Below are 26,485 nucleotides of genomic sequence, written 5' to 3'. Positions count from 1 at the left end.
ATAAGAGAATGTGCTCGTGCCAATACTCTTGTGGCAGGTTAGGAAAGCGAATCCAGCAGAGCCTATGTGTGACCATCTGTTCATCAACCTTAAAATCTTTTCTCCATTGCTGGAAACGTATTGCTTGGCCATCAACACGGACCGGGCTTCGTCTCCACATGTAAGTCATGTCCTCCGAGTTCTTGAAGCTGAAGATTACAAATCCTTTGCCGAGGGATTTCATGAGGACTCCTTCCTTCAGGCCCCAGTCCTGAGAGGCTTCACGCAGCTTCGCCATGGTGGTAAACCTGAAATTTAGCCTCCCAAGCAGAGAGTGCTTAAGCTTATTGAGTTGTGCAACGTACGCTACTTGGGGAATCTTAATTCTTGTTAGCGTTCCATCCCTAACCGGCGATGGTAAACCAGCGATCTTCGGGAGAGAAGGCGGCTTGGCCACCGAAGCATACGTCGGCAGTGGTGGCGCCGCCACCTCCTTGTTGATCAAGCCTAGAGCCAGAAAACAAAGGAAACCACCTAGGTCTTGCATATCTACTTAAAACATGTAATTTCTGAATATTTTCTAATTTTTACAAAAATTGGAATTTCCCATCGCCTTTCTGCTTCTCATACCCATGAACAGCAGGGAGTCGTTGAACGTCTCCATCAGCACATCATTGACACTGGTCTCTCCTTCCTTGCTCATGGGTCTGTCCCTCACATTTATTGGCACCAAACCGTCCATAGTTCTGGTCAGGAGGTCCACCACGGCCCAAACCACCCCTGCCACCACGGTTGGAAGGGAGTGAACAACGGTAGTAGTGGAAGAGGAGTGTTGAGCAGTGTTCGCAATAGGTGAGGCAGGAGCTGTTGGAGAGTCAATAAGGGCAAGCTTGTGCAAAGTAGTTCCATGAAGAAATTCGTGACTTAGTAACATACCATGAAGATCATCATAGGAGATAGGATCAGTCTACATAAGAAGAGAGGACATCATGTCGCGAAATTCAGGTTTCAAGCCCCTATAAATGTGAAGATTGAAAGCACTTGGACGAAGAGGTTGGCCAGCAACATTCAGTTTGGCGGCAATGGACTTAGCACGTTGCAAAAATTGTGAGATAGGTTCATCCAGCTTTTGTTGGAGGTCCTAAAGTTCCATTGTAAGTGACATAAAATAACTCTCAGAAGGAGAGGAAAAAGCCGTGTAGAGAGAGGTCAAATACTTACTGGAGTCTCCAATAGGAAGTGTCACCTATTTAGAATGACTCCCTTTTTGGTCATTCTAAATGGTTCTAGGTAGTCCTCTTTTCTACCAAAAACAAAAATGGTGCTAGGTAGGAATGGCGTTCTTCTTTTACCTATCCAAATTTTGCTTAATCCAAGGGATCTAGGAGTAGCCTACGATTTTGAACCAAAGGATCTGGGAGTAGCAATGTGACCTTGAACCAAAGGATTCAGGGGTAACCATGTGATCTTGAAACGCAGGATCTGGGGCTTTGTGACCTTCGACTGAAGGATTTGGGCTGGCTGCATGATCTTGAACTAAATTAAGGATCCAAGGCTAGCCGTGTGACCTTGAACCAAAGGTTCCAGGGTTAGTCGTATGGCCTTGATCATCTATCAATGGCACTCTGTCTTGGCCAAAATGATATTTTTTTGAGGGATGACACTCTTTGCTACCAATCCGATGGTTTTTATGCCAATCATCAATCAACAATTGGGGTAAGAGAACTCCAAGCATTGTTAAAACTTGGCCTAATGTGGACTACGATTCTCCATATCAGATATTCATATGAAAGACGAAAATTGGACAGGAATCAAGCAACCCTAATCACCTGCCTTCCCCTTTTTGTATGGGGAAAAAAGACTTAACGCTCTAACTAATCGAGTCACTAAGGTCGACACTTTGATGGATCAAATCTCTAAGGCTGACACTCTAACGGGTCATGTCATGGGTTAATAAATCTCTTCTTCTCCATGGATAAAAATCCTCTACAAAACCGGCGGGGCGGCAGTGCACATCCGATGGCACAGCAGAGGTCATGTGTGCCATGTGTGCCACCTGGCCTCTACTGTGCCGTCAGATGTGCACTGCCGCCCCGCCGATATTGTAGAGGATCCCTGGTCCATAAATTGAACGATCAAAATTCATAGATTTGTGAAACTATAAATTTTTTTTTCCCTCAATTTTCCCACGTATATTATTTTTATATTTTTACTTTTAATGGTTTATATACATTTATTGTATTTAAGGAATGAATATACTTGACCTGACTGAGGCTCATTTATTAGGTTGCCTTTGATAATGTGGTATCAGTGAATACTGGCAACGCCTTGATGGCTAGATTGCCTTTATTGATTTTTTTAATTATTGAGGATGAATTGCTTTGATAGTCATAGTCAATATAGTCTGTTCCTTTCGTTTACCAATGACTCAATGAGTGTGGAGGATCCAAATTGGTGGAAAACTTGACTCCTAACTGACTTTGTCAAAGCTTTCTGGCCTATAAAATCACTAAGTAGTACTACGATTCAGGCAGAGAAGTAATTGTCTTCGATCTTCATAACAACAAGCCCATCCATCGATCATCATGTTTCAGCTTGAGTTTTTAGCGTCTCTTCTACTAGTCATTTTCCCACTCTTTTTCTTCTTCCTTAAAACTAGCAGCTTCACTCAACTGCGAAAGATCAAGAAGTCTTCATCATCATCATCATCTCAAATAACAACCACCACCAAATTCCCGAAATCATATCCATTGTTGGGTCAATCAATTGCCATTTCTGCTAACCAAGAGAGATTCAACCAATGGGCTACACAACTTCTTCAAGATAGTCCCAATGGAAACATCCTCCTACATCGCCCTCTTGGCCATCTTCAGCTCGTAACCACTAACCCGGCCAACGTCCAACACATTCTCAAAAACGAATTCAACCTCTACCCAAAAGGTGACTTCTTTAGAGATACTCTCACCAATTTCCTTGGCGATGGCATCTTTAACGCCGACGGCGATAACTGGAGGTTTCAGAGACAGATTTCCAGCCATGAATTCAACACCAAATCTCTCCGCAAGTTTATTGAAACAGTTGTGGAAGACGAGGTCTTCGACCGTCTCCTTCCCTTACTCTCCGAGGCTGCTTCTAATAATTATGTACTTGATCTCCAAGACATCCTTCAGAGATTTACATTCGACAACGTCTGCAAAATTGCTTTTGGTTATGACCCGGCGTGTCTGTCCTCATCCTTCCCACAGCCAAGATCAGAATTCGCCGAAGCATTCGAAGCTGCTACCCAATTGAGCAGCGAGAGGTTTCACTACATATTCCCACCCTTGTGGAAGCTTAAACGGGCACTTGATATCGGGTCGGAGAAACGTTTACGAGAAGCAAACGCAACAGTCCGTGAATTCGCAACAAAGGTTGTGCGAGAAAAGAGAAGAGAACTGGAAGAGAAGAAATCTTCACTAGAAACCCAGGACCTCCTCTCAAGAATCTTGAACTCTGGCCATTCTGATCAACTTTTTGCTACAGATATGGTGATCAGCTTTATCTTAGCTGGCCGGGATACCACATCAGCTGCCTTGATATGGTTCTTCTTGTTAGTTTCTCGCAACCCTCGTGTGGAAGAGGAGTTGATGAAGGAGTTGAAGGAGAAGCCAGAATCTCTTGATTACGACCATGTGAAGCACGTAGTTTACACCCATGCAGCCATCTGCGAAACCATGAGGTTGTATCCGCCGGTCCCAAATGACACAAAATTCGCAGCCGCCGACAATGTTCTCCCCGACGGTACCTTTGTGAAGAAGGGAGCGGGAGTAACATACTTTCCCTATGCAATGGGAAGGATGGAGAAGATATGGGGCAAAGACTGCATGGAGTTTCGGCCGGAGAGGTGGCTTGACAAGGAGGAAACCGAAACCCAAAACTCACCTTCTGCAGGCAAATTGAAGTTTGTGGGAAAGGATCCATACACATACCCAGTGTTCCAAGGAGGTCCCAGGATCTGCTTAGGGAAAGATATGGCTTTCTTGCAGATGCAGAGGATAGTTGCTGGTGTGATGCAGAAATATCGGGTGGTGCCGGCCGAGAAGGAATTCGATCCGCTTTTCGTTTCTTACTTGTCTTCCAAGATGAAAGGAGGTTTTCCGGTGAGGATCGAAGAGAGAAAGTGATCGAGTAGCACGTGAATCTGTTTTTTTTTTGTTTTTTGTTTGAGCTTCAAACAAGTGCTCTGTTTTCTTTGATAATTAATTAAGGGGGATAAAGCTAGCTAGGGAAATTCCTTTCGCTTGTTAAATCCTACTTAGTTTGGATTCTAATTTTTCTGTTTGTAATAGGCCAATAATGTTAGATTGATTGTTTCACAACAAACAAATTAATAAAGAAGATATTTAAAATAGAAATATTTTAATTTTTTTATCTAGTTTTATAATTTATAATTGTTTGTTTCTCAATCAAAAAAAAAAAAAATTTCTATATATTCTTAACCAATGAAATTACCACCCCCAATTAATGGAAAATCTCATACATATTGATGCCCTATGTGCGCTGTCTCATTGACTCCATCCATATATACGATTTTTTAACAAAAAAATTCTCATTGACTCCTATGCTGGTGCAGGGTCACACGATCAACCAAAGATCTTTTGCCCATATTTTTCAAAAGATAAACCTCACTTACTATTCTCAGAAATTCACCGTTAACGTAGAATTCGTGTTTATCACTATTATTAAGAAAAGCTTTACGGACCCATTATAGTATTCAAAAAGTTGACTCTAAGATACAAAATAAATGGAAAAAAAAAATCAATTATCAGTCAAATAAAGCCCACAAAATCTAAGTTGTTTAATATCTAAGCCAGTCAGATTTTACCATGATCTTGACATTAGGACAATATTTTAACATCCTACTCTGACTTATTATTAGGGACTGAAATCTATTTACTCCGATTAGCCTAACGCAGCCCAAGTTATGCCCCTTATAGTCAAGAAGGTGAGGAAAACAACGACAAACTATATAAGACAAAATTGTCACTTTTCATATTAAAACTCAATTATTTTCTCCCATACATTTTTATGAATTTTTAAAGCTTATATACTTGCGACATGAAATGTGACAAGTAATTAACATATATACCATGCAACCTGTTTATAAACTAAAATTTAAGCCCTAACTAATCTACCACATTTTACCCAGAAAAAAAACTAATCTACCACATGATCGATATTAGGTCACCCAACTAACATCTTATGATAAGACGAAACCGCAAACAAGGGTAGAGACCACAAACAAATATCGAAATCTATTTGTTTTCTTTCCCTAAAACTTCTCACTCTTTCCTTCTCTTTCGATTCTTATCTAAACAAGAGATTAATACTTCCCTTAAAATTTGTTTAAAGTTGGGGGGAGTAGGGTCGAAATTGACTCACTCAATGCCTTTGAAATAAAAGCATAGTGATTTAAATAAGAACATGACAGGTTCTCTGAATCATGACCGTGATTTAATTAAGAACATGGCAGGTTCTATGGATCATATAATCATTTGGATGGGGATAGCATAAATAATAGGGCAGCATTTACATCAATAAATAGGGGGATGGGATTGAAATGGGTTTGAACTCCCGTTCTAATTTTTATACTTAAATTTTCACGTACCACCCTTGAGGTATCACGTAATTATAAACACATTCCTCAGTTTTGGAAAATTCTACGTATACCCTTGAGTTCCACAAAAGTTAACAAATGCCCTCATTCCGTTAGTTTATGATTAATAACGTTAAAAACAAGGGATAAACTGACAAAATTGCCTTTGAAGAAAAAAAAAAAAAAAAAAACCTACAATTTTTCTTCCCCAAATCGTCTAGGATTTGAAAAAAGGAAGTTGAGTTGGTATTCTCGGCCGATTCTAATCGGTATTAGATATTGAGTGAAGTGAGTATTTCTATCAAGAAAGATCATTCTCTGTTCCCTCTTACCTTTTGCTCTTTTGGGACTTTTTGTTCTATCTCTCTATCTCTCTTTCTTGCAGAGCTTTTAATTCATTCCTTCTTCGTGTCTGTTCTTCTTGACCTCAACAAATCGTTAATCAATTTCTCTCTCGTCAATCTATTTGAATCCTTAATCTGAAGAGGGGGGGGGGGGGGGGCAAAGCAGGTATAGTTATTATGGTCGTGTCTCTGCGGAACTGGGATCTTCATTAGGAGTGATGGAAGGAAATAGGCAATATGATGGTTTGGTTTCTCTCGAACTCACTGGGATCTCATGAATTCAGGTTTATTAGTGACTGGATTTTATTGCTGGGGTTGGAAATTCTGGACTGCTCTCCTTCTTTTCTATTCCCCGTACCTCCTCCTCTTCTTAAACATCTCTCGCCTTTCAATTTAGAAGAGTCTTGCTTGTAGGAGCTCTAGCTCTATTATATTTGTTAGGATTTTTAGTTACTTCAAATTCAAATTTGTGAAAGGGAGAAGATGGCTCAGAGATGCTTGTCGGCACCATTCTTAACAAAGAGTATTGTTGGAGGATTCCAGCACTGACGATGTCATCTCATGGAACGATACTGGTACTACCTTCGTTGTCTAGAAACCTGCGGATTTCGCCAAGGATTTGCTCCCAAATTAAGTATTTCAAGCACAACAATTTCTCCAGCTTTGTTCGTCAATTAAATACTTGTGTACGTATCCAATTTTCATTCCCTCTCCTATTCTCCGTGTGCGTTCATGTGTGATGGATTGATGGCCTTCCATGGATGCTTGATATATCAACTCATCTTCTCTTTTTTCAAACCCCAAACAATTTGGGGAAGATGAGTTGCAGGAATTTTTTTATGTGTCAATTGCAATTTTGTCAGTTCATCCCATATTTTTAACGTTATTAGTCATAAACTAATGGAATGGGGCATGTGTTAACTTTTGTGAACCTCAGGGGGTACGTAGAATTTTCTAAAAGTGAGGGGTGTGTTTATAATTACATGATACCACAGGGGTGGTACATGAAAATTTTCTTTCGTTTTTTTTGGTCTCTAGAGGTTAAGAAAAGAAAATTATACAATTAAAACATGTACATGATTAAACTCCAAGCATATCAAGACGAAAGAAGAAAAAAAATACAAAAGCCTTTGTAATTCCACCTTCATCATTCCCATCAGTAGAGAACGAGACTCTAGAATGCCTTCAAAGACCACCTTCGGCATTGCCTCTGTAGGTAGAAGGTTTTTTTTTCATCCTCTTTCAAAATCGTGATCTGTATCCAAAAATGCGGAGTTCAGAACTCGACGATCCAGGGTTGGGAGAGAGGGATAAAGGTTCTTACTTTTAGGAGTCGGCACCTAACTGAGGGTCTAGGACCCATAAATGTGTCTTCCTCTCCTTTTGGGAGGAGAGGCCTATATTTGATTCAACAATGGATAAGGCAATGTCTTCTCCAGATCTCTGGTAAGTTCAAGGTTAGATGCTAGGAAGCTATTACACACCCAAATTCATTAATATGGCTTCTGTATGCTAGAGGGGTGATGCAAATATTACACCCTTAGGGGATCCCTAAAGAGTTTTGGCTTATCCTGATTATGGACATAAATGGATAGTAGAGATTATGTATTTAAAAAATTAGTTTCTGAAAACTATTTGAATCCATTCGATGCAAATATGGATATTTAAATTTTAGACTGAATATTATCCTATTCATTTAGATTTGATTATAAAACATGATTAAATAATATTATATAATCCTAAAATATTCTTATCAATTCACATTATATTACAAATAATTAAACAAGAAATTAAATCCAAAAAAAAAAATGATTCATGAGAGATTCTCATGTCTCAAAGAAACAAAGGCTGAATTGGTAGCTTCTGCTTGGGTTTTGCAATATCTAATCCGACAGGAATGGCTGCTTATTCATTCGTCTCCTCTCTCTTCCATGCTTGTTCCCCTACAACCATGTCCCATTCTCCAATTAAAAAAAAAAAAGCTACCCTTGTTAGCTGATATTACCTAACTGATCCTCTAAGATAAAATAAAGCAAATTTAGATGCGAATTTGGTAATCTTAATCTATTAATATCAGGGTTTAAAAATAAAAAAAAACATAAATTACACATGCCTCCCCTGAGGTATGACTTAATTACACTTTTATCCGTGAGTTTTCGCCTAAGGCTTGACCAAAGTAACAAAAACACCCACTCCATTAACTGTAGCAGTAAAACTTTGGTCCTGTGAACCATTAATGGGGGATTCGACTCCCCTACTTTTGCCTGCCTGGTCTTGCCGTGCACCCCCACACACAAGCGCGGTGGAAAGTATCGCCTTGCCCCCGCTCGGGCAAGGCGCTTGGGCAAGGGTAAGGTGGTACATTCTGCCTTGCTTGTGTGCGGGGCACACATGGCAGTATGGGCAGGTGGAAGTAGACGAGTCGAATTGATTAATGGGTGAATCCAGATCGTCTACTGCCTGTTGCCCGTAGCAGCCATAGCAGCGCACTAATGAGGCGCGGTGCAATGACCGCCTTACCCTTGCTCGGGCAGGGGTAAGGCGGCCATTGCACCGCGCCTCATTAGTGCGCCGCTATGGTCGCTACGGCAGCGTCGTAGACGATCCTCATCCTTAATGGGTCCTCTCCTTGCCTCCTTGTGGTGCAGGGGCCCCGTAACCCCAAGTGAGGATGACTTGCAGCATAGGTTCTTGGCATATACGGATCTTTATCGCCCCGGTACTACTAGGGTGATGTGTGCATCATCTGCGGCACAGCCCATGTGTGCACGGTGGGGCCCACTTGTGCACATATGGGAGGTGCTACGCCGCACGATGCGCACAACACCCCCAGTAGTACTAGGGGTGATAATTTTCCGGCATATACACCACAAGTTGGAGTTAGTCGTTTTCCAAGGTGGCCCCTGTGAGCTCCTAGTGACCCCCTTCGGGTCTTCACCTTGCCTCCTTGTGGGGTCCTGTAAACCCCTTGTGGAGACATTGAAAAAAATCTTTTTGAGTACAATATAGTGATATACGGTAAAGTTAAGGATTAAGTAGTAAAGATGATTTCAAATTTAGAAGAGAGAGATAGAATTTCTTAGAGCTGGATAAAAAAAAGATTTACACAACTGAAAAGTAAAATTTATGTTTTACATTTGCAAGTTATACTGGTGAAAAGATTTACCCAATCCCCATATGAGTATAAAAAGGTAACTGAAAAACCTAAAATACCCGCAAGTCCCAACATCCTTCTCTCTCTCTCCTTTCTTCTTCTTCGTCTTCTTCCTTCGACGGCAATCACTCCCTCCTCCCTGCAAATTAACCTGCCCCGCACCTCTACCTCCACCTCTAACAAACCCACCCCTCCCTCCCTCTCCCGATCTTTTCGACTCTTCCCCTACCCACTCCCTCCCCCGCAAATCCACCCCACCCCTTCCATCCCTACAAACCTGCTCCACTGGTAGAACTGCTTCCTGTTGGTATGTTTTGTTTGTATCTTGGCTCTATGGCTCTTTGGTGTCTTCGTGTAGTTGCAAGGAATGCTGACCATTGTTATAAAACACAATAGCATAGATGACATTAGGCTCTATGGATCTCATTCATCCCCAACCAATTTGGCTACTATGCGTCTACTAGAACAAATTAAGCATTTCAATTAAGACAATTTAAATTTTCAGCATCACTATATATTCAGATTAAAAACAAAGAATTACAGAATATCAAAGAGGTTTGAAGAGGGCACACTTATTTACAGATTTCAAAGTCAGTTTGAATTTTGAGAATCGATTTTCTTCATTGTAAGTTTAAGAAAAATAGGTAAAACGAAACACGGAGAAATGTTCTGTGAATCATTCACGCATGGCTGTCCAAACCACATGGGAAGCACCCTTCTACTTTTTTTTGTTTTTGTTGGTATGTAAATAAAGCCGTAGGTCTGGCTGTGGCTCTCCCTATGGGTGTTATTTAGACGTGTGGTAATGGGTTGGTGCGGGACTGAGGGGTGGGATTGCAGGAAGGGGGGCGGGGCGTGGGGGGGGGGGGGGGGAAGGGAAGAGGGAAGAGGGAAGAGGGAGTGGTTGCTCGTCCAAGGAAGAAGAAAGGAGAAAAAAAACACGATGTAAGGGGTATTCTAGGTTTTTCCTTTATGTTTTTTTACTCAGATGGGAATTAAGTAAATCTTTTCAACAGTATAACTTGCAAATGTAAAACATAATTTTTGCTTTCCAGTTTTGTAAATCTTTTTTTAAGTCCCCTAGATCTAAGAAATTCCCCCTTTTTTAATTCTTCATTGAAAAAAAAATAATTAGAAAGTAGATAAAATAAAATATTTCTATTTTTTTTTTCTTGTTTATTTATTTCTTTCCCAAACAAACAAACAAACATGGACTATTACAATTCACAAATAGAAAGTTATCCAAATTCTATACTACGGATTTAACTAGTAAAGGATTTCCCATTATGCCTTATCAAACAAAGTTAACAGAGCATCATTATAAGCTTAAACACAGATTAACTATTCACTAGATGCAACCTTCCTCTCCTCGATCCTCACTGGAAAACCTCCTTTCATTTTGGAGGACAAGTAAGAAACGAAAAGCGGATCAAATTCCTTCTCCGCCGGCACCACCCGATACTTCTGCATCACACCTGCAACTATCCTCTGCATCTGCAAGAACGCCATATCTTTCCCTAAGCACACCCTTGGACCTGCTTGGAACACTGGATATGTGTATGGATCTTTTCCCACAAACTTCACCTTCCCAGAAGGAGAGCTTTCCTCTTTCTCAAGGCACCTCTCTGGTCGAAACTCCATGCAGTCTTTGCCCCATATCTTCTCCATCCTCCCCATTGCATAGGGAAAGTATGTCACTCCAGCTCCCTTCTTTACAAAGGTACCATCCGGCAGAACATTGTCGGCGGCTGCGAATTTTGTGTCATTTGGTACCGGTGGGTACAACCTCATGGTTTCGCAGATCGCTGCATGGGTATAAACTACGTGCTTCACATCGTCGTAATCAAGTGATTCTGGCTTCTCCTTCAACTCTTTCATTAATTCTTCTTCTACACGAGGGTTGCGAGAAACTAACAAGAAGAACCATATCAAAGCAGCCGATGTGGTATCCCGGCCAGCTAAGATAAAGCTTATCACCATATCTGTAGCAAAACGTTCATCAGAATGGCCAGAGTTCAAGATTCTTGAGAGGAGGTCCTGTGTTTCTAGTGAAGATTTCTTCTCTTGGAGTTCTCTTTTCTTTTCTCTGACCACCTTTGTTGCAAATTCACGAACTGTTGCGTTTGCTTCTCGTAGACGTTTCTCCGACCCAATATCAAGTGCACGTTTAAGCTTCCACAAGGGTGGGAATATGTAGTGAAACCTCTCACTGCTCAACTGTGTAGCAGCTTCGAATGCTTCGGCGAATTCTGATTTTGGCTGTGGGAATGATGGAGACAGACACGCCGGGTCATAACCAAAAGCAATTTTACAGACGTTGTCGAAGGTAAACCTCTGAAGGATGTCTTGGAGATCAAGTACGTAATTATTAGAAGCAGCATCAGACAGGAGAGGAACGAGACGGTCCAAGACCTCGTCTTCGACAACAGTTTCAATGAACTTGCGGAGAGATTTGGTGTTGAATTCATGGCTGGATATCTGTCTCTGAAACCTCCAGTTATCGCCGTCGGCATTAAAGATGCCAGCGCCGAGGAAATTGGTGAGGATGTCTCTAAAGAAATCTCCTTTTGGGTAGAGATAGAATTCGTTTTTGAGGATGTGTTGGACGTTGGCTGGATTAGTAGTTACATGCTGAAGATGGCCAAGAGGTCGATAAAGGAGGATGTTTCCATTAGAACTATCTCGAAGAAGTTCAGTAGCCCATTGGTTGAATCGCTCTTGGTTAGCAGAAATGGCAATTGATTGGCCCAACAATGGATATGACTTGGGGAATTTGGTGGTTGTTGTTTGAGATGAAACTACTGGAGATAACGACTTCTTCTTTCCCACTCGACTGAAGCTGGTTTTGATGAAGAAGATGAACAGTGGGACAATAACTAGTAGAAGAGAAGCTAAGGACTCAAGCTGAAACATGATGATGGGCTTGTTAAGAAGAAGATTGATTGTCTTGTCTGGTGTCTCCACTTCTCTGCATCGTAGCAGTGAATTTATAGGCAGGAAATCTTTTACAAAGTAAGCCAGGAGGTGAGTTTTCTACGCTGATGGGGTCACAGCCTAAACATAAAAGGAACTGTCTAAATTGACTTTGACTACTGAAGCAATTCCATAATAATTAACAAATCAAAGGCAACCTAGCCATTAAGGCGTTGCCACTTAATAAAACAAAAAAATAAAGGCGTTGCTACTATGTAGGGTGTATTACCGAATCAAAGGCAACCTAACCTGGTCAGGTCAAGGATATTCTTATCTTAAATTTAATAAGAGGTTATTTGTTTGACGGAGACTTAGGGATGGGAGAATTGGGATGGAAAAATACTGATGTGTCACTTCAAAATCCCACCCTAATCTTATTTGGTTAATCTAGGATGGTAAACTTAGAAAAGTTCGGGATTAACATTAAATGATTTGTGCACTGATGTGGCACTTGAAAATCCTACCTCTATTTTATTCAAAGTCCCATCAAATTAGATGGACTTTGGTAAATTGCTGTTTATGGAAAAAAGTAAAAATTCCCACCCCTATTCTCCACACACAACATCATTGGACACACTGTGGAACTCAATCCCATAACATTCCCACCCCATCCTCCACGCCAAACAAATGAGGGTTAAGAAAAACAGTTAGGGAAAATTATAGGGGAATGGCAACTGGAGTGGCAGGAGGAAAAAGGAGGGGTATGTGGTGGACGTAAAACTGTCAAAAAATTTCTTTAGATGAGGTAGGAAACTTTTTCTTTAGCTAATTTTATAAACCCACACCCAACACATTGTATTTTTGTAAACTGAAAGAATAAGTATATGGTTTTGTAAGAGGAAAGCAGAATCCAGTAATTTTTCCAAAAAAGTTTTATCGTCCACCATCTTAATGGATTACATGATCTGGATCATCAGACCATTCAAATAGAATAAATTCTGTTCTCCATAGGATGAATTGTCAAAACTATCCTCTATTTTTTTTTTTTTCTTTGGATCAACTCCAAAAAGTACATGGTATGTCAACCGGCGAATCTTTCACCATACAATAAATATAATTAAATTATGAAAAATTTACAAATATAGTAAAATTTACAGAAAATAAAAATTTGAGTATCAGGAATCATGATTGTTCAATCTATGGAGAAGCCAAGAGGTACATTACATGCAAGTGATTATTATAGACCATAACTATTGTCAGGATAAAAAAATGAAAGGGAGGGAAATGATCACTCTGCAAGTATTAGGCAACTCGATTCCAGGTATAGGATAGAGTGTATTGACCGGCATGAATAATGATACCAATTACTTTCAAGACGTCATACATTCTTATGGCCTTTTTGACTCAAGATTGAATCAGCTGATCCATGATTCCAGGTTTATACTAAGGGTGCAACCATGTTAGGCTGGGATGAGCTGGATTTTCTTTTTTCTTTTTTCTTTTTTTCATCATTTTAATGTTGTTTTTACACAAGAAGGAAATAAAATAATTTTCACTTAAATACGAATATGTTTTATATATTTAATTAATGGTTATTAAATGTAAAGGTTGCCATTGTGACCTAGTAAATGGTCACGAGTTTGAGTCTCAAAACAGTTTCTTTGCAAAAGCAAGGATAAGGCTACATACATTATGACCCTTCCCAAACCTACTAGTGACAGAAGCCTCGTGCATTTTTTTTTTTTTTTTTTTGGCTAAAAATTAGTAGTGGAGTATATTAATAAGAATGAGAAAATAGAGATTACAATGAAAAGTGATTCACTTTTCCACCTTCGACATGACCATTAGCGGAAGGCAAAACACCACCAGAAAATTACCAGTTTAGCCCGAAATCCCCATAGTTATGTGAAACGGAATCTTAGTCTTGAAGAAGCATCTTAAGAGATGTCTGTATGTACAAAATCTAGAGCACCATTCCAAACGACATTCGTCATGAAAGCAGCAGCATGCTTGGAGAGTTTATCCGTAACACAGTTTGCCTCACAGAAACAGTGAGAAATCCTCCAACAAATCCCATCTAGGTATTTTTTAAAGTACCACTATTTCTACTGAAAATTCCAGGGGAAGCCTCGTGCCCTGAATACACCCTTTTCTTTTATTAATTATAAATTATGAAACTTTTTTTTTATATGAAAAATTATGATACTTAATGCATAACCCTTATCTTGCTCAAATCTTTAATATAAATAGTTTTCTACACTAGGGACTTTTTTTCTTTCTTTTTTGAGCGGTAAACACTCATGAGGAGTACAACTGAAAATGGAACGAAGTTGTATTACAGCTTCTTACAATATTCCCAATAAATTGACTTTGACCACTTTAAGCAATTGCTTTATAATTACCAAATCAAGGGCAAAGCAACCTAACTATTAAGGCGTTGCTACTATTCAGACTGTAGTACCAAATCAAAGACAACCTAACCTGGTCAGGTCGCCTATTTTCATTTCTTAAAAACAATTAATGTCAACAAATCATTAAAAATTAAAAATAGAAATTAGGAGAAAAAAAATTAGAGCTCACAAAAGCATTGAATATTGTTTGTTCTTGATGGAGAAGATGAGTTATAATTAAAGATGAAATGAATCGATAAGAATTATACATAGCACTATCTACATTCACATCCGATTAGCTTTCGAACGGATTCAGATAGTTTCTAGATATCATTTTTTTTATTACAGATTTTCCTAATGAATGCAAATATGAACCGGATACTGATTTTTGACTATCCGTATGGGTGACTAGCGATTACTAACGAATGCAAATTTTGGTTTCGTGCAGGCGAGTTGCAGCTTACAATCTGAACAGAAGACGCGATTTTGGAGTTAGCTCACCCTTGCAGGATCGTGAACTTTTTTCCCATCCATTGTAGTACGTGCGTCACCCAGGGCATGAGGGGCATGATGACTTGACGACATCTTCACCTTCCTCTAGCTTATCACCGATAGTTTATCCAGGGTGCAAAACTCAACAATGGCCACTAAACATAAGGGTTGTGCTCTGATGGGTTCCCTTAACCACACTTTTTATGAATTACCTGCTCATTCTTCAACAGGCACACGGTTATAGCCCTAGTCTCCACCAACAACATGAGAGCTTTCGGTTTAATGTTCTATTTCATGACCATTAACTCTATGCGCTCAGTTTCTAGCTAGAAAACTTGTTACATCGAAATCGATTTGATTTCTTTCCCTAAAGCTTCTCTCTTTCCCTCTCTTTCCAATTCTTATCTAAACAAGAGATTAATACTTCCCTTAAAATTTGTTCAAAGTTGGGGGTGGACTAGGGTCGAAATTGACTCACTCAATGCCTTTGAAATAAAATGACAGTGATTTAAGTAAGAACATCACAGGTTCTCTGAATCATGACCAATTTGAACCAAGCGCCCAATATAGGGTATAAGGACCTTGTGTCAAACTTGGGCTTGAGATTGAGGCCCAACCTCATCCAATATATGAGCCAAGTTGGGCTTTGAGCCTATCCCTCTTATTAGCCTAATTATCTCGTAGCTGCCGATTAGTACTTCATTATTAAATAGTTTGTCTTTGATACAAAACTCTATTTAAAAAATGGGAAAGATATTCATATACGGGAAATTCTTTCATCAACTCCATCAAATTGATGAGACAGAGATGTTTATGTCATTTTGGATGGGCATTTATGTTAATCTAACTGCATTTAATGTCGGTTATACACACACACAGCCATGTCTAAATTATATATATATATATATGATAATCAGATGTGAAATTTCAAATCTAATTTCAATCATATATCCTTCCATATTTTTCTTCGATAGTTTGTGCTTCACCTTGTAGTCCTAAAATTTTCTAATGCTTTATTTATGCTCAATTCAAATCAAATCTTGACCAACTTGATATATGATAAGAGACTTGAGTCTATCACTCAGAACAACATTTCTACCACATTAGAAATGTTACGTACATGGCAGAAATACTATGCTTCTCACATGGGAAACCCATCTAGACGAGACAATCCATCCCAAAAACAAAAAAAAAATTGTATGTAAAAATTTTCCTACACCATATAATCTAACCCTGGATGATCAGGGTGTGGTGGTCTTCTGGCACGTCTCTGTGTCAGAGCACAGGGGCGGCGTGTCTAGTGTGAGCGGGTGGCATTATTTCTCCTAAATCCATAATTAACATGGGTGAATAGTGGGTGGCAAGATTCCATACTTTTAGAATGGAGACATTCTACGAAAATATAAATTTTCTGAAAAGTGTTCCAACTTTCAATTCTACCCATTCCAAAAAATGAAAAAGAAAAATATTCTCAGGTGCAAACTGTGCCCAGAAACATGGGGTAGGCGAAATGACCGCCCCTCCCCATGTGTCTGGGTGCAGACTACACCCTCGTGTGATGCAGTACAGAGAACATCGCTTGAAAAAAAATTAACAAAACAATAGTTCAGACGGTTGAATCATTGTTAAAGTGATCGGAATTTTAGATCAGATGAAGTATTTGATTTGAATCGAAATTGGCGACATCTGATTTGTGAATCATCTTTTGAGTTGCCTTAATTTTATATTTGATCGTTTTTATTTATATCTTTTCTTTTAGTCCTGGATTTAGTAATAGGTATGCATCAGTTTCGGCCTGTTCAATTCCGGATCGGTTTAGGAAAAATTTAAAGGCAAAATAATAAAAATAAATGGTATCAAAATCTTGGATGCAAAATCACCCATTCTAATCCAATACAATTCATATCAGTATCATTATTAATATCGATAATGAGCTTTTAGTCTTTTTTATTTTTTATTTGTGGGTATGTTCTTTAATGCATGGGGCTCATCTGTTGTGCAACACAGTGTGTAGGACATCATCCGACAACCCACAATACTTGGGTACGCAACCCAATACACTGTGTTGCGCTACAGAGGACCCAAGTCCGTTCTTTAATAGTCTTACCATGACGAAATCAATGAAACAAACTTTTATACTTTATAGGTAAGTTGAATAAAAAACTTAAAAAAGAAACATAAATTTTGAAGAAACAAAAATGTTTTTATTTCTATTCCAATTTTTAAGGCATAAATAATTAAAGGAAAAAAAGAATGTTAACTGGTTGCGTGGCCCTTGCGCTCGGGCATAGCCCTTAAAATGACTACTCCACCCCTATAAAATGAAAAATCCCTTGATTAATGCTCATGTATGCGCTCCAATTGTCCCCACATGGGTGCAGAACCAAACAATGGGGTAGTGTTCTTCTTCCCATAAATCAAATATGGGGTAATTACTATCACTCCCCTATACTCAACCTAAATTTACTGATACACCCCTACTCGGACTTGTCCTTTCAGGTTGAGTATAGGAGAGTGAAAGTAATTGCCCTCATCAAAATATCCTATGTCCGATCTTATACTATATTTTTTTGGGACAATGTTCTCTGCACAAGAGGCGTAGGATGCACCCAGATACATGGGGGTGGGTGAAATGACCGCCCTGCCCTCCTGAATGATCGAAATGATTGTCCCATCTCACCTATGTGTCTGGACGCTGCCTACAATCCCTTGCACTTCCGGGCAGAGAACATCGCCCCTTTTTTTGTTTTTTTTGGATAAAAGATCTTATACTACTTGAACCTGATGAAAATGGATGGCATGATCCCAAACCTTTTGAGCTGAGAGAGTCTTAAGAAAATATATAAATTTCCGGAGGAAACCATTGACGAAACTGACAGCGGACGGAGTTGACATTGAGAGTAATGGCAGTGATTTCAAGAAAACAAAACACGGGGGTTAATTGCCTTTGATCGTCATGAAACGATTGGATGGGTCATGCAAGAATGAATCAAGTTGGGCTTTAAGCCTGTCCCTCTTATTCATTAGCCAAATTTTCATGCAGTTGCCGATTAGAATCTTATTATTAAATAGGAAAAAATTAAGTTTTGTAGTCACTCACATTTAATATGGTTTCTTATATAAGACAGTAATGATTTCTGACCACTGGATATTTAGGGAATCATAAAAATTCGTTGGATGGAGTTTTTTTCCACCCATGATAAAATTCATAGGGTCAAGTTTCCTATAAATAACAATAATGATTGCTGACCATTAGATATATAGGAAATCTTTAAAATTTGTAGGACCGAGTTTCCCTCCACCCACGATAAAGGAGTGAGAGAAGGGCTGAAATGGATATTGGGAGAGTATTTTGAAACATACTTAAACCCTAGGAGGTGTTTGTGATCCCTAGGATGGTGGGTGACCCGTCCTCTATCCGTGGAGAAAAATTTTGTCCAAATTCATATTTTAAATTTTAAACTTAATTTCAATCATACTCTTTTATGTAAGGGTGTCAATCGGTCTGGTTCTGATGCAGTTTATATTTTGACAAGATGTACATTAAAATCGAACCTGATAGAAATCATCTAAAATCATAATCATTTTGCATCTAGTTCAGTTTATTAGTTTCTATTTGGTTTTGATTATTCGGTCCACAATCAATTTACATGCAGTTTGTATTGCCGACTTTGAAAATCGATTTGCAATTCCAAAATTATTAGTACCATGAACATATAGGTCATTCAATAAGGAATTAAAACACTTCATGATCTTAACCGTTGGATATAGATTTACAAATATGACTCAATTGATCTTAAGCCTTGGATATAGAGTTACAAATTAATATGACTCAATTGAACACCAAATCTCTCCGCAAGTTCATTGAGACTGTTGTGGAAGACGAGGTCTTCGACCATCTCCTTCCCTTACTCTCCGATGCTGCTTCTAATAATTATGTACTTTATCTCCAAGACATCCTTCAGAGATTTACATTCGACAACGTCTGCAAAATTGCTTTTGGTTATGACCCGGCGTGTCTGTCCTCATCCTTCCCACAGCCAAGATCAGAATTCTCCGAAGCATTCGAAGCTGCTACCCAACTGAGCAGTGAGAGGTTTCACTACATATTCCCACCCTTGTGGAAGCTTAAACGTGCACTTGATATCGGGTCCGAAAAACGTCTACGTGAAGAAACGAAGAATAGATTGTTTTGTTGTGAGTGCCTTCTCAGAGGCTTCTTTGGTTTGTATTTATAATGAAGAATGGGTTACATGATAGGGATCACAACAGTGACGTGATAAGGACTAGCTACGTGAGCTATGTACACGGTTTGGGCTGTGAGTGTAGATTAGGATAATTCTTATCTTAACAACCGATTAGGATAAGAATTATCTTAACAACTAAGATAATCACGTCCGTGTGGTGAGGAGGTGGGTTGTTGATCAGTTATCATCCCCCCGCAAACTGATGGTGGAATCCACAGAAGTTTGTTGCGATGAAAACGAAACACCGGATATGGCAGGCCCATGGTGAAGATATCGGCCAATTGATCAGTGGAGCGGACAAAATGAATCCGAACTCACTTGTTGATAACCAAATCACGAACAAAGTGATAGTCGACTTCAATGTGTTTGGTGCGTGCATGAACGACGGGGTTTGCGGCCATGTGGGTAGCTGATATGTTGTCACAAGCCAAGATGAGCAGAAAATCAATGGCGATGTGGAGATCAGCTAGCAGGTAAGAGATCCAAAGCATTTCAAAGACCGTGACAGCGAGGGTCTTATATTCAGCCTCAGAGTTGGAGCGAGACACAGTGGGCTGTTTCTTGGAACCCCAGGAGATTAAATTATTCCCAAGATAAGTACAAAAGCCTGTGGTTGAGCACTGTGTATCAGGGCAACCAGCCCAGTCTGCATCCGAGTAAGCGAGCACAAGTTTAAGAGGTCCGGCTTTTAAAGAGATTCTTGCGCCAAGTGTGTGTTTAACATACCGCAGTATGCGTTTGACAGCTTGAAGATGTTCACATGTGGGAGAATGCATATGTTGGCAGACTTGGTTTACAGCATAGGTAAGGTCAGGCCGAGTCATTGTGAGGTGTTGGAGAGCCCCTACGATTTGCCAAAATTCCTGCGAATCTGGTAAGGGATCACCCTGTGCAGAGGATAGTTTGGAACCTGACACAACCGGAGTATTGCAGGGTTTGCTATCGGTCATTCCTGTTTTGTCCAGTAACTCAAGAGCATACTTGGTTTGAGAAAGAACTAGAGAGGTAGGATTGCACCTCGATACCCAAGAAGTAATGAAGGTCACCAAGATCCGTCATTGCAAATTCAGTACCAAGTCTCCCAATGAAGGAATTAGTGACTTTCTCATTGTCCCCGATGATGATGATGTCATCAACATATAAAAGAAGAATGAGTTGACCCACAATCGTTTGATATATGAACATTGAAGCATCAGCCCGGCTTTGGTGATAGCCATATTAAAGACCTCCTCTTGTAGGGTACCGTGTAGAAAGACGTTTTTCACATCAAGTTGTCAAATTCGTCAGGTACGGGAGATTGCAATGGTTAGAACAATGCGAATGGTCGCTGGTTTAACAACTGAACCGAACATGTCAGTGAAGTCGACGCCAGGTTGTTGGTTAAAACCCCCTTTGCAACGAGGTGAGCTTTGTAGCGTTGGATGGATCCATCACTCTTGGTCTTGATATGGTAGACCCATTTACACCCGACAATATTAGCGCATGTGGGTGGCGGCACCAAGGACCATGTATTGTTGGAAATAAGGGCATCATACTCATCTTTCATGGCTGTGACCAAGTGACGGTGGCGGCTGGCCTGTTTGTAGGTGGTGGTTTCAAATAGAGATGGGGAATTAGTGCCAGTGAAAGCCATAGGTATGGGATGGCGAGTATGAAGAAGAGAGATGGGGTGCTTGATGCAGCGTGTCCCTGCTTGGGTGCGAGGGCACCATGGGGTGGGTTTTAGTGGAGGGTAGGGGTGGTGGTGGAGGTTGAGTCGGGTGTGGTGAAGGTGGAGGTTGAGTTGGGTGTGGTGTGGGTGGAGGGGTGAGGTGAGGTGAGGTGAGTTGGGTAATCGTGGTAGTGTGGGTTGGGCAGGTGGTGGTGGTGGGAGTGGGAAACTGATGGATGGTGGGAAAGGTAAGACCACTGAGGGGGAGGGTGGTGGTGGAGTGGATCCACGATGTCCAGTTTCTGCAAATGGGAAGCAGTACTCATTGGAGGATGTAAGCATCTGTAACGCTTGTGATGAAGACTGTTTCCCAAAAAGACACATGGTAGGGATTTCGGTGATAGCTTATTGCTGCGATAAGGACCAAGGTATGGGAAGCATTGACATCCAAAGACACGCATGGTGCTATAGTCCGGTGTGCGGCCAAAGAGAGCCTCATGGGGAGACCGATATTGCAATACAGGTGTTGGCAGCCTGTTGATAAGGTATACAGCAGTATTAAAGACCTCAAGCCAATACTGTTGTGGCAAATGGGCATGTAACAGTAATGAGAGGCCCATTTTGGTGATGTGCCTATGTTTGCGTTCGGTCATACCATTTTGTTGCTGAGTATGAGGACATGAAATACGATATACAATGCCAGAGCAATCGAGAAATTCCTTGAAAGATCCCTTGATGAGTTCTAGTGCGCCATCACTTTGAAAATATTTGATGCGGTAAGAGAGAATATTTTCCGCCATTTTCTTGAAATATTGAAAGCAAACAAGAGACTCAGATTTAACATGCATTGGATAAAGCCACGTGAAACGGGTAAATTCATCAATAAAAAAAATGTAGTATCTATAACCAGTTACAGTTAATGTGGGTGACGGACCCCATAAATCATAGTGAATCACTTCCAGTGGAGGAGCTGCAATGATGCACAGATGCTTTAAAGGGTAGGCGGTGGTGTTTCCCATGTTGGCAAGAGATGCACACTTTATTTAATTCTTTGAAACCAAAATGAGGAATGTGGTGTTGAAGCTGCAGTTGTCGCAGAATAGGAAAGGATGAGTGCCCCAGTTTTTGATTCCAAAGTGCTGCCGGTGTATGGGTACCTAGTAGTGCCATAGCCTTTGTGTTTGGAGCTGGAAAGGTGTAGAGATCATTTTGGAGTGGACCCTGCATTAGTGTCATTCCTGATTGAAGATCCTTGATAGAGAAACCCCAAGGAAAGAATTCCACAGACCAAGCATTATCACGTGTGAGCTTGGAGATAGAAATGAGGTGTGTAGCAATGCGAGGAACAACCAAAACATCTTGAAGTTGTAAAGCCTATGTGGAATAGGATATAAGAATTGAACCCATACTAGAAATCGAAACTCCCGTACAGTCACCAACAACAACATTTTCATTACCTGAATAAGCAAAAGACTGTTGCAATAGATTGGGGTCGAATGTCATATGGGTTGTGGCACCGGGATCCGCAATCCATTGACAATCCAAGGGTGATTGTTGCTGGGGTGAGGGTGCAACATAGTATTGGGGTGCTGCTGGTGGAGTGGTGTGAAGACCAGCGTATGGAGCCGAGGGAGCATTGTTTCGGCTTTGGGAGTAGTGGAAGTAGCACTTGCTGGCAGCATGACCAGTCTTGGCACAAATCTGGCACTTGAGATTAGAGACCGTGGTAGGGTATTGAGGTCGAGAGTATGGTGGTTGAGGGTGTGGTGGTTGAGGGAGAAGAGGAGGTGCATGGTTATATGGGCGGCCTTGAGGTGGAGGACGGAAGGGAGAGGGAGACGGGTTGGAAGACCAATTCGGTTTTGGTTTTCAAGGATGAGATGGAACGGTGGTGAATAAAGCAGTGGGAGATTGAACATCAGGAAGAGGGTTGCCAGTGTTTCCGTAACCACTTCGGAGACGTTGTTCGTGTGTGAGCAATTTGGCACGAAGGTCATGGAAAGAAATAGGTGGTGATAGGTTTTCAATGTTGATGATGAAAGGAGTGTAATCAGTGCCAAGCCCATTGAGAGTAAAACCAACCAAATCTGAATCTGTAACAGACTCATTTATAGCTGCAAGAGAATCAGCAGTGGACTTTATGCGATGAAGATAATCTATTGGTGGAAGACCCTCTGGTGATTGTGTGGAGTTCGTTCCGAAGGTAAGTCTTCTTTGCCATGGATTGCTGTTGAAACAGAGATGCAAGAGCATCCCAGGCAATCTTGGCAGTCCTCTGGCCAAGGATATAAGAGGAAAGGGAGGGCTGCAGTGTGGCATTGATGCAAGCCCTAACAAAGTGATCGGTCTGAAACCATGTATGATAGGCTGGACTTTGCTGGGCAGGTGTTGCAGGTACAGCAGGCGAGTCAGAGGTAGCGGGGGTTGCAGGTATCGGCTCCGTTAGTTGAGGTGGTGCCGGAGTTGTGCCATCGACATGGCCGAGGAGATCGTAGCTGATAAAAATGGACTCTAACTGATCACGCCAAAGCAAGTCGTTATCGCCAACGAGTTTGACGGCAACAAGGTTTGCAAGATTGGTAATAGGAAAAGGAGATGTAGAATGGGAAGAGGAATCCATGAAGTTTGAGTGATAGGGAAAGAGACTTAGCAGGTGTAGAAAACCTGAAAAACTAATACCATGAAGAAATGAAGAATAGATTGTTTTGCTGTGAGTGCCTTCTCAGAGGCTTCTTTGGTTTGTATTTATAATGAAGAATGGGTTACATGATAGAGATCACAACAGTGACGTGATAAGGACTAGCTACGTGAGCTATGTACACGGTTCTGGGTGTGAGTGTAGATTAGGATAATTTTTATCTTAACAATCGATTAGGATAAGAATTATCTTAACAACTAAGATAATCACGTCCGTGTGGTGAGGAGGTGAGTTGTTGATCAGTTATCACTACGGGAAGCAAACGCAACAGACCGTGAATTCGCAACAAAGATGGTCAGAGAAAAGAGAAGAGAGCTCCAAGAGAAAACTTCAGTAGAAACACAGGACCTCCTCTCAAGAATCTTGAACTCTGGCCATGCTGATGAACGTTTTGCTACAGATATATGGTGATCAGCTTTATCTTAGTTGGGAGGGATACCACATCGGCTGCCTTGATATGGTTCTTCTTGTTAGTTTCTCGCAACCCTCGTATAGAAGAAGAATTAATGAAGGAGTTGAAGGGCAAGCCAGAATCTCTTGATTACGACCATGTGAAGCACGATGTTTACACCCATGCAACGAATGCACATGGTCGTAATCAAGAGATTCTGGCTTCTCCTTCAACTCCTTCATTAATTCTTCTTCTATACGAGGGTTGCGAGAAACTAACAAGAAGAACCATATCAAGGCAGCCGATGTGGTATCCCTCCCAACTAAGATAAAGCTGATCACCATATCTGTAGCAAAACGTTCATTAGAATGGCCAGAGTTCAAGATTCTTGAGAGCAGGTCCTGTGTTTCTAGTTGTGGCGAATTCACGAACTGTTGCGTTTGCGTCTCGTAGACGTTTCTCCGACCCAATATCAAGTGCCCGTTTAAGCTTCCACAAGGGTGAGAATATGTAATGAAACCTCTCGCTGCTCAACTGAGTAGCAGCTTCGAATGCTTCGGCGAATTCTGATTTTGGCTGTGGGAATGAAGGAGACAGACACGCCGGGTTATAACCAAAAGCAATTTTACAGACGTTGTCGAATGTAAACCTCTGAAGGATGTCTTGGTGATCAAGTACATAATTATTAGAAGCAGCATCGGAGAGTAGAGGAAGGAGTCCGTTGAAAACCTCGTCTTCCACAACAGTTTCAATGAACTTGCGGAGAGATTTGGTGTTGAATTCCTGGCTGGAAATCTGTCTCTGAAACCTCCAGTTATCGCCGTCGACGATAAAGATGCCATCGCCGAGGAAATTGGTGAGGGTGTCTCTAAAGAAATCTCCTTTTGGGTAGAGATAGAATTCGTTTTTGAGGATGTGTTGGACGTTGGCTGGATTAGTGGTTACATGCTGAAGATGGCCAAGAGGTCGATCAAGGAGGATGTTTCCATTAGGACTATCTCGTAGAAGTTCAGTAGCCCATTGGTTGAATCGCTCTTGGTTAGCTGAAATGGCAATTGATTGGCCCAACAATGGATATGAATTGGGGAATTTGGTGGTTGTTTGAGATGAAACTACTGGAGATAAAGACTTCTTCTTTCCCACTTGAGTGAAGCTGGTTTTGATGAAGAAGATGAATAGTGGGACAATAACAAGTAGTAGAGAAGCTAAGAACTCGAGCTGAAACATGATGATGGGCTTGTTAAGAAGAAGATTGATTGTCTTGTCTGGTTTCTCCACTTCTCTGCATTGTAGTAGTGAATTTATAGGCAAGAAATCTTTGACAAAGTAAGCCAGGAGGTGAGGTTTCTACAATCATGGGGTCACAGCCGAAAAATAAAAGGGACTGTCTAAATTGACTTTGACTACTGAAGCAATTCCATAATAATCGTGATCTACATGGCCTTTTGAATTCCCAACAAGACATGTGTATTTCTTGGAATCTTCTCCCCTCGTGTCTTGAACAAGCTGAATTAACCTCCAATTTCTCAAGTGTAAATATCAGGCACAAAAATAATATCTGGTCTCGAACTCTACGCTCTTTAAGCCTCTTTTCTATCACTAATAGAACCTCTATGCCCCCTCTTTTATATGATGTATAGATTTTCTGCTCTCTTTGAGTTATATGTAGGTTTTTTTTTACACTAAAAAAAAAAGGCAACCTAGCCATTAAGGTGTTGCTATTATTGAGGGTGTATTACCGAATCGAAGGCAGCCTAGCCTGGTCAAGTCAAGTATATTCTCATCTTAAATTTAATAAGGGGTTGTTTGTTTGACGAGGATTTACGTGGGATGGGACAATTGGGATGGGAAAGTACTAATGTTGCACTTCTAAATCCCATCTCAACCTTGTTTGGTTAATTTAGGGTGGTAATAGGAAAGCTCGGGATTAACATTAATGATTTGTGCACTGATGTGGCACTTGAAAATCCTACCTCTATCCTATTCAAAGTCCCATCAAATTAGTTGGACTTTGGTAAATTGTTGTTCATGGGAAAAAGTAAAAATTCCCACCCCTATTCTCCAGACACTACACCATTGGACACATAGTGGGACCCAATCCCAAAACATTTCCGCCCCATCCTCCACGCCAAACAAATGAGGGCTAAGAAAAAAAGTTAGGGAAAATTATAGGGGAATGGCAACTGGAGTGGCAGGAAGAAGGAGGGGTATAAGCAAGTGTCTCGTAGAACCGTGATATGCGAGGACAAAGATCCTCTCCAATTCTTTAATCTGGCAATTCCCGGCAATGCCACCTTCACTGCGCGACATGTGGCACAAACAGATCTAATGGCCAAAAATGATTGCACCATTTTATGCTCTATCAACCTGTTTTACTTACCTGATCTGAGAAACCCAATTAGCACTGTCGTCCCTCTCGAACTCAACCTCCCTCTGCACCTCCGCCAAAGTAGGTGTCGCAGCCGCTAAACTCAAAGCAAAAATCGAAATATCGATCTTTTTTTTTCAATAAGTAAGATGATTATATTAGAAAAAGAGGAAAAAATACAAAAGAAGGCATTCCAAGAACCCAAAGAGGGGAGGAGAACCCA

At 40.7% G+C, this 26,485-nt stretch overlaps 2 protein-coding genes and 1 pseudogene across 2 annotated transcripts; 1 reads left to right on the top strand and 2 right to left on the bottom strand.

Moving 5' to 3' along the window:
* The first annotated feature begins 2,564 nt into the window (after positions 1-2,564).
* On the top strand, positions 2,565-4,142 carry LOC122649023 (cytochrome P450 94A1-like). The gene has a single exon (XM_043842371.1). It carries the CDS (start codon positions 2,565-2,567, stop codon positions 4,140-4,142), a length of 1,578 nt encoding a protein of 525 aa, XP_043698306.1.
* Positions 4,143-10,395: 6,253 nt separating this feature from the next.
* On the bottom strand, positions 10,396-12,042 carry LOC122649024 (cytochrome P450 94A1-like). Its single transcript, XM_043842372.1, has one exon. The coding sequence runs from the start codon at positions 12,023-12,025 to the stop codon at positions 10,454-10,456; it is 1,572 nt and encodes a 523-aa protein (XP_043698307.1). The 5' UTR covers positions 12,026-12,042; the 3' UTR covers positions 10,396-10,453.
* Positions 12,043-22,674: 10,632 nt separating this feature from the next.
* On the bottom strand, positions 22,675-25,139 carry LOC122645524 (annotated as a pseudogene).
* Between the last annotated feature and the right edge of the window lie 1,346 nt (positions 25,140-26,485).

Source organism: Telopea speciosissima, chromosome 1 (assembly GCF_018873765.1).
Source record: "Telopea speciosissima isolate NSW1024214 ecotype Mountain lineage chromosome 1, Tspe_v1, whole genome shotgun sequence".
NCBI lineage: Eukaryota > Viridiplantae > Streptophyta > Magnoliopsida > Proteales > Proteaceae > Telopea > Telopea speciosissima.
This window is presented reverse-complemented; position numbering and strand designations above follow the sequence as displayed.

Excerpts from the sequence above, each read along its gene's own strand:
- LOC122649023 (XM_043842371.1), top strand. The coding sequence starts at position 2,565 with ATGTTTCAGCTTGAGTTTTTAGCGTCTCTTCTACTAGTCATTTTCCCA.
- LOC122649024 (XM_043842372.1), bottom strand. The coding sequence starts at position 12,025 with ATGTTTCAGCTTGAGTCCTTAGCTTCTCTTCTACTAGTTATTGTCCCA.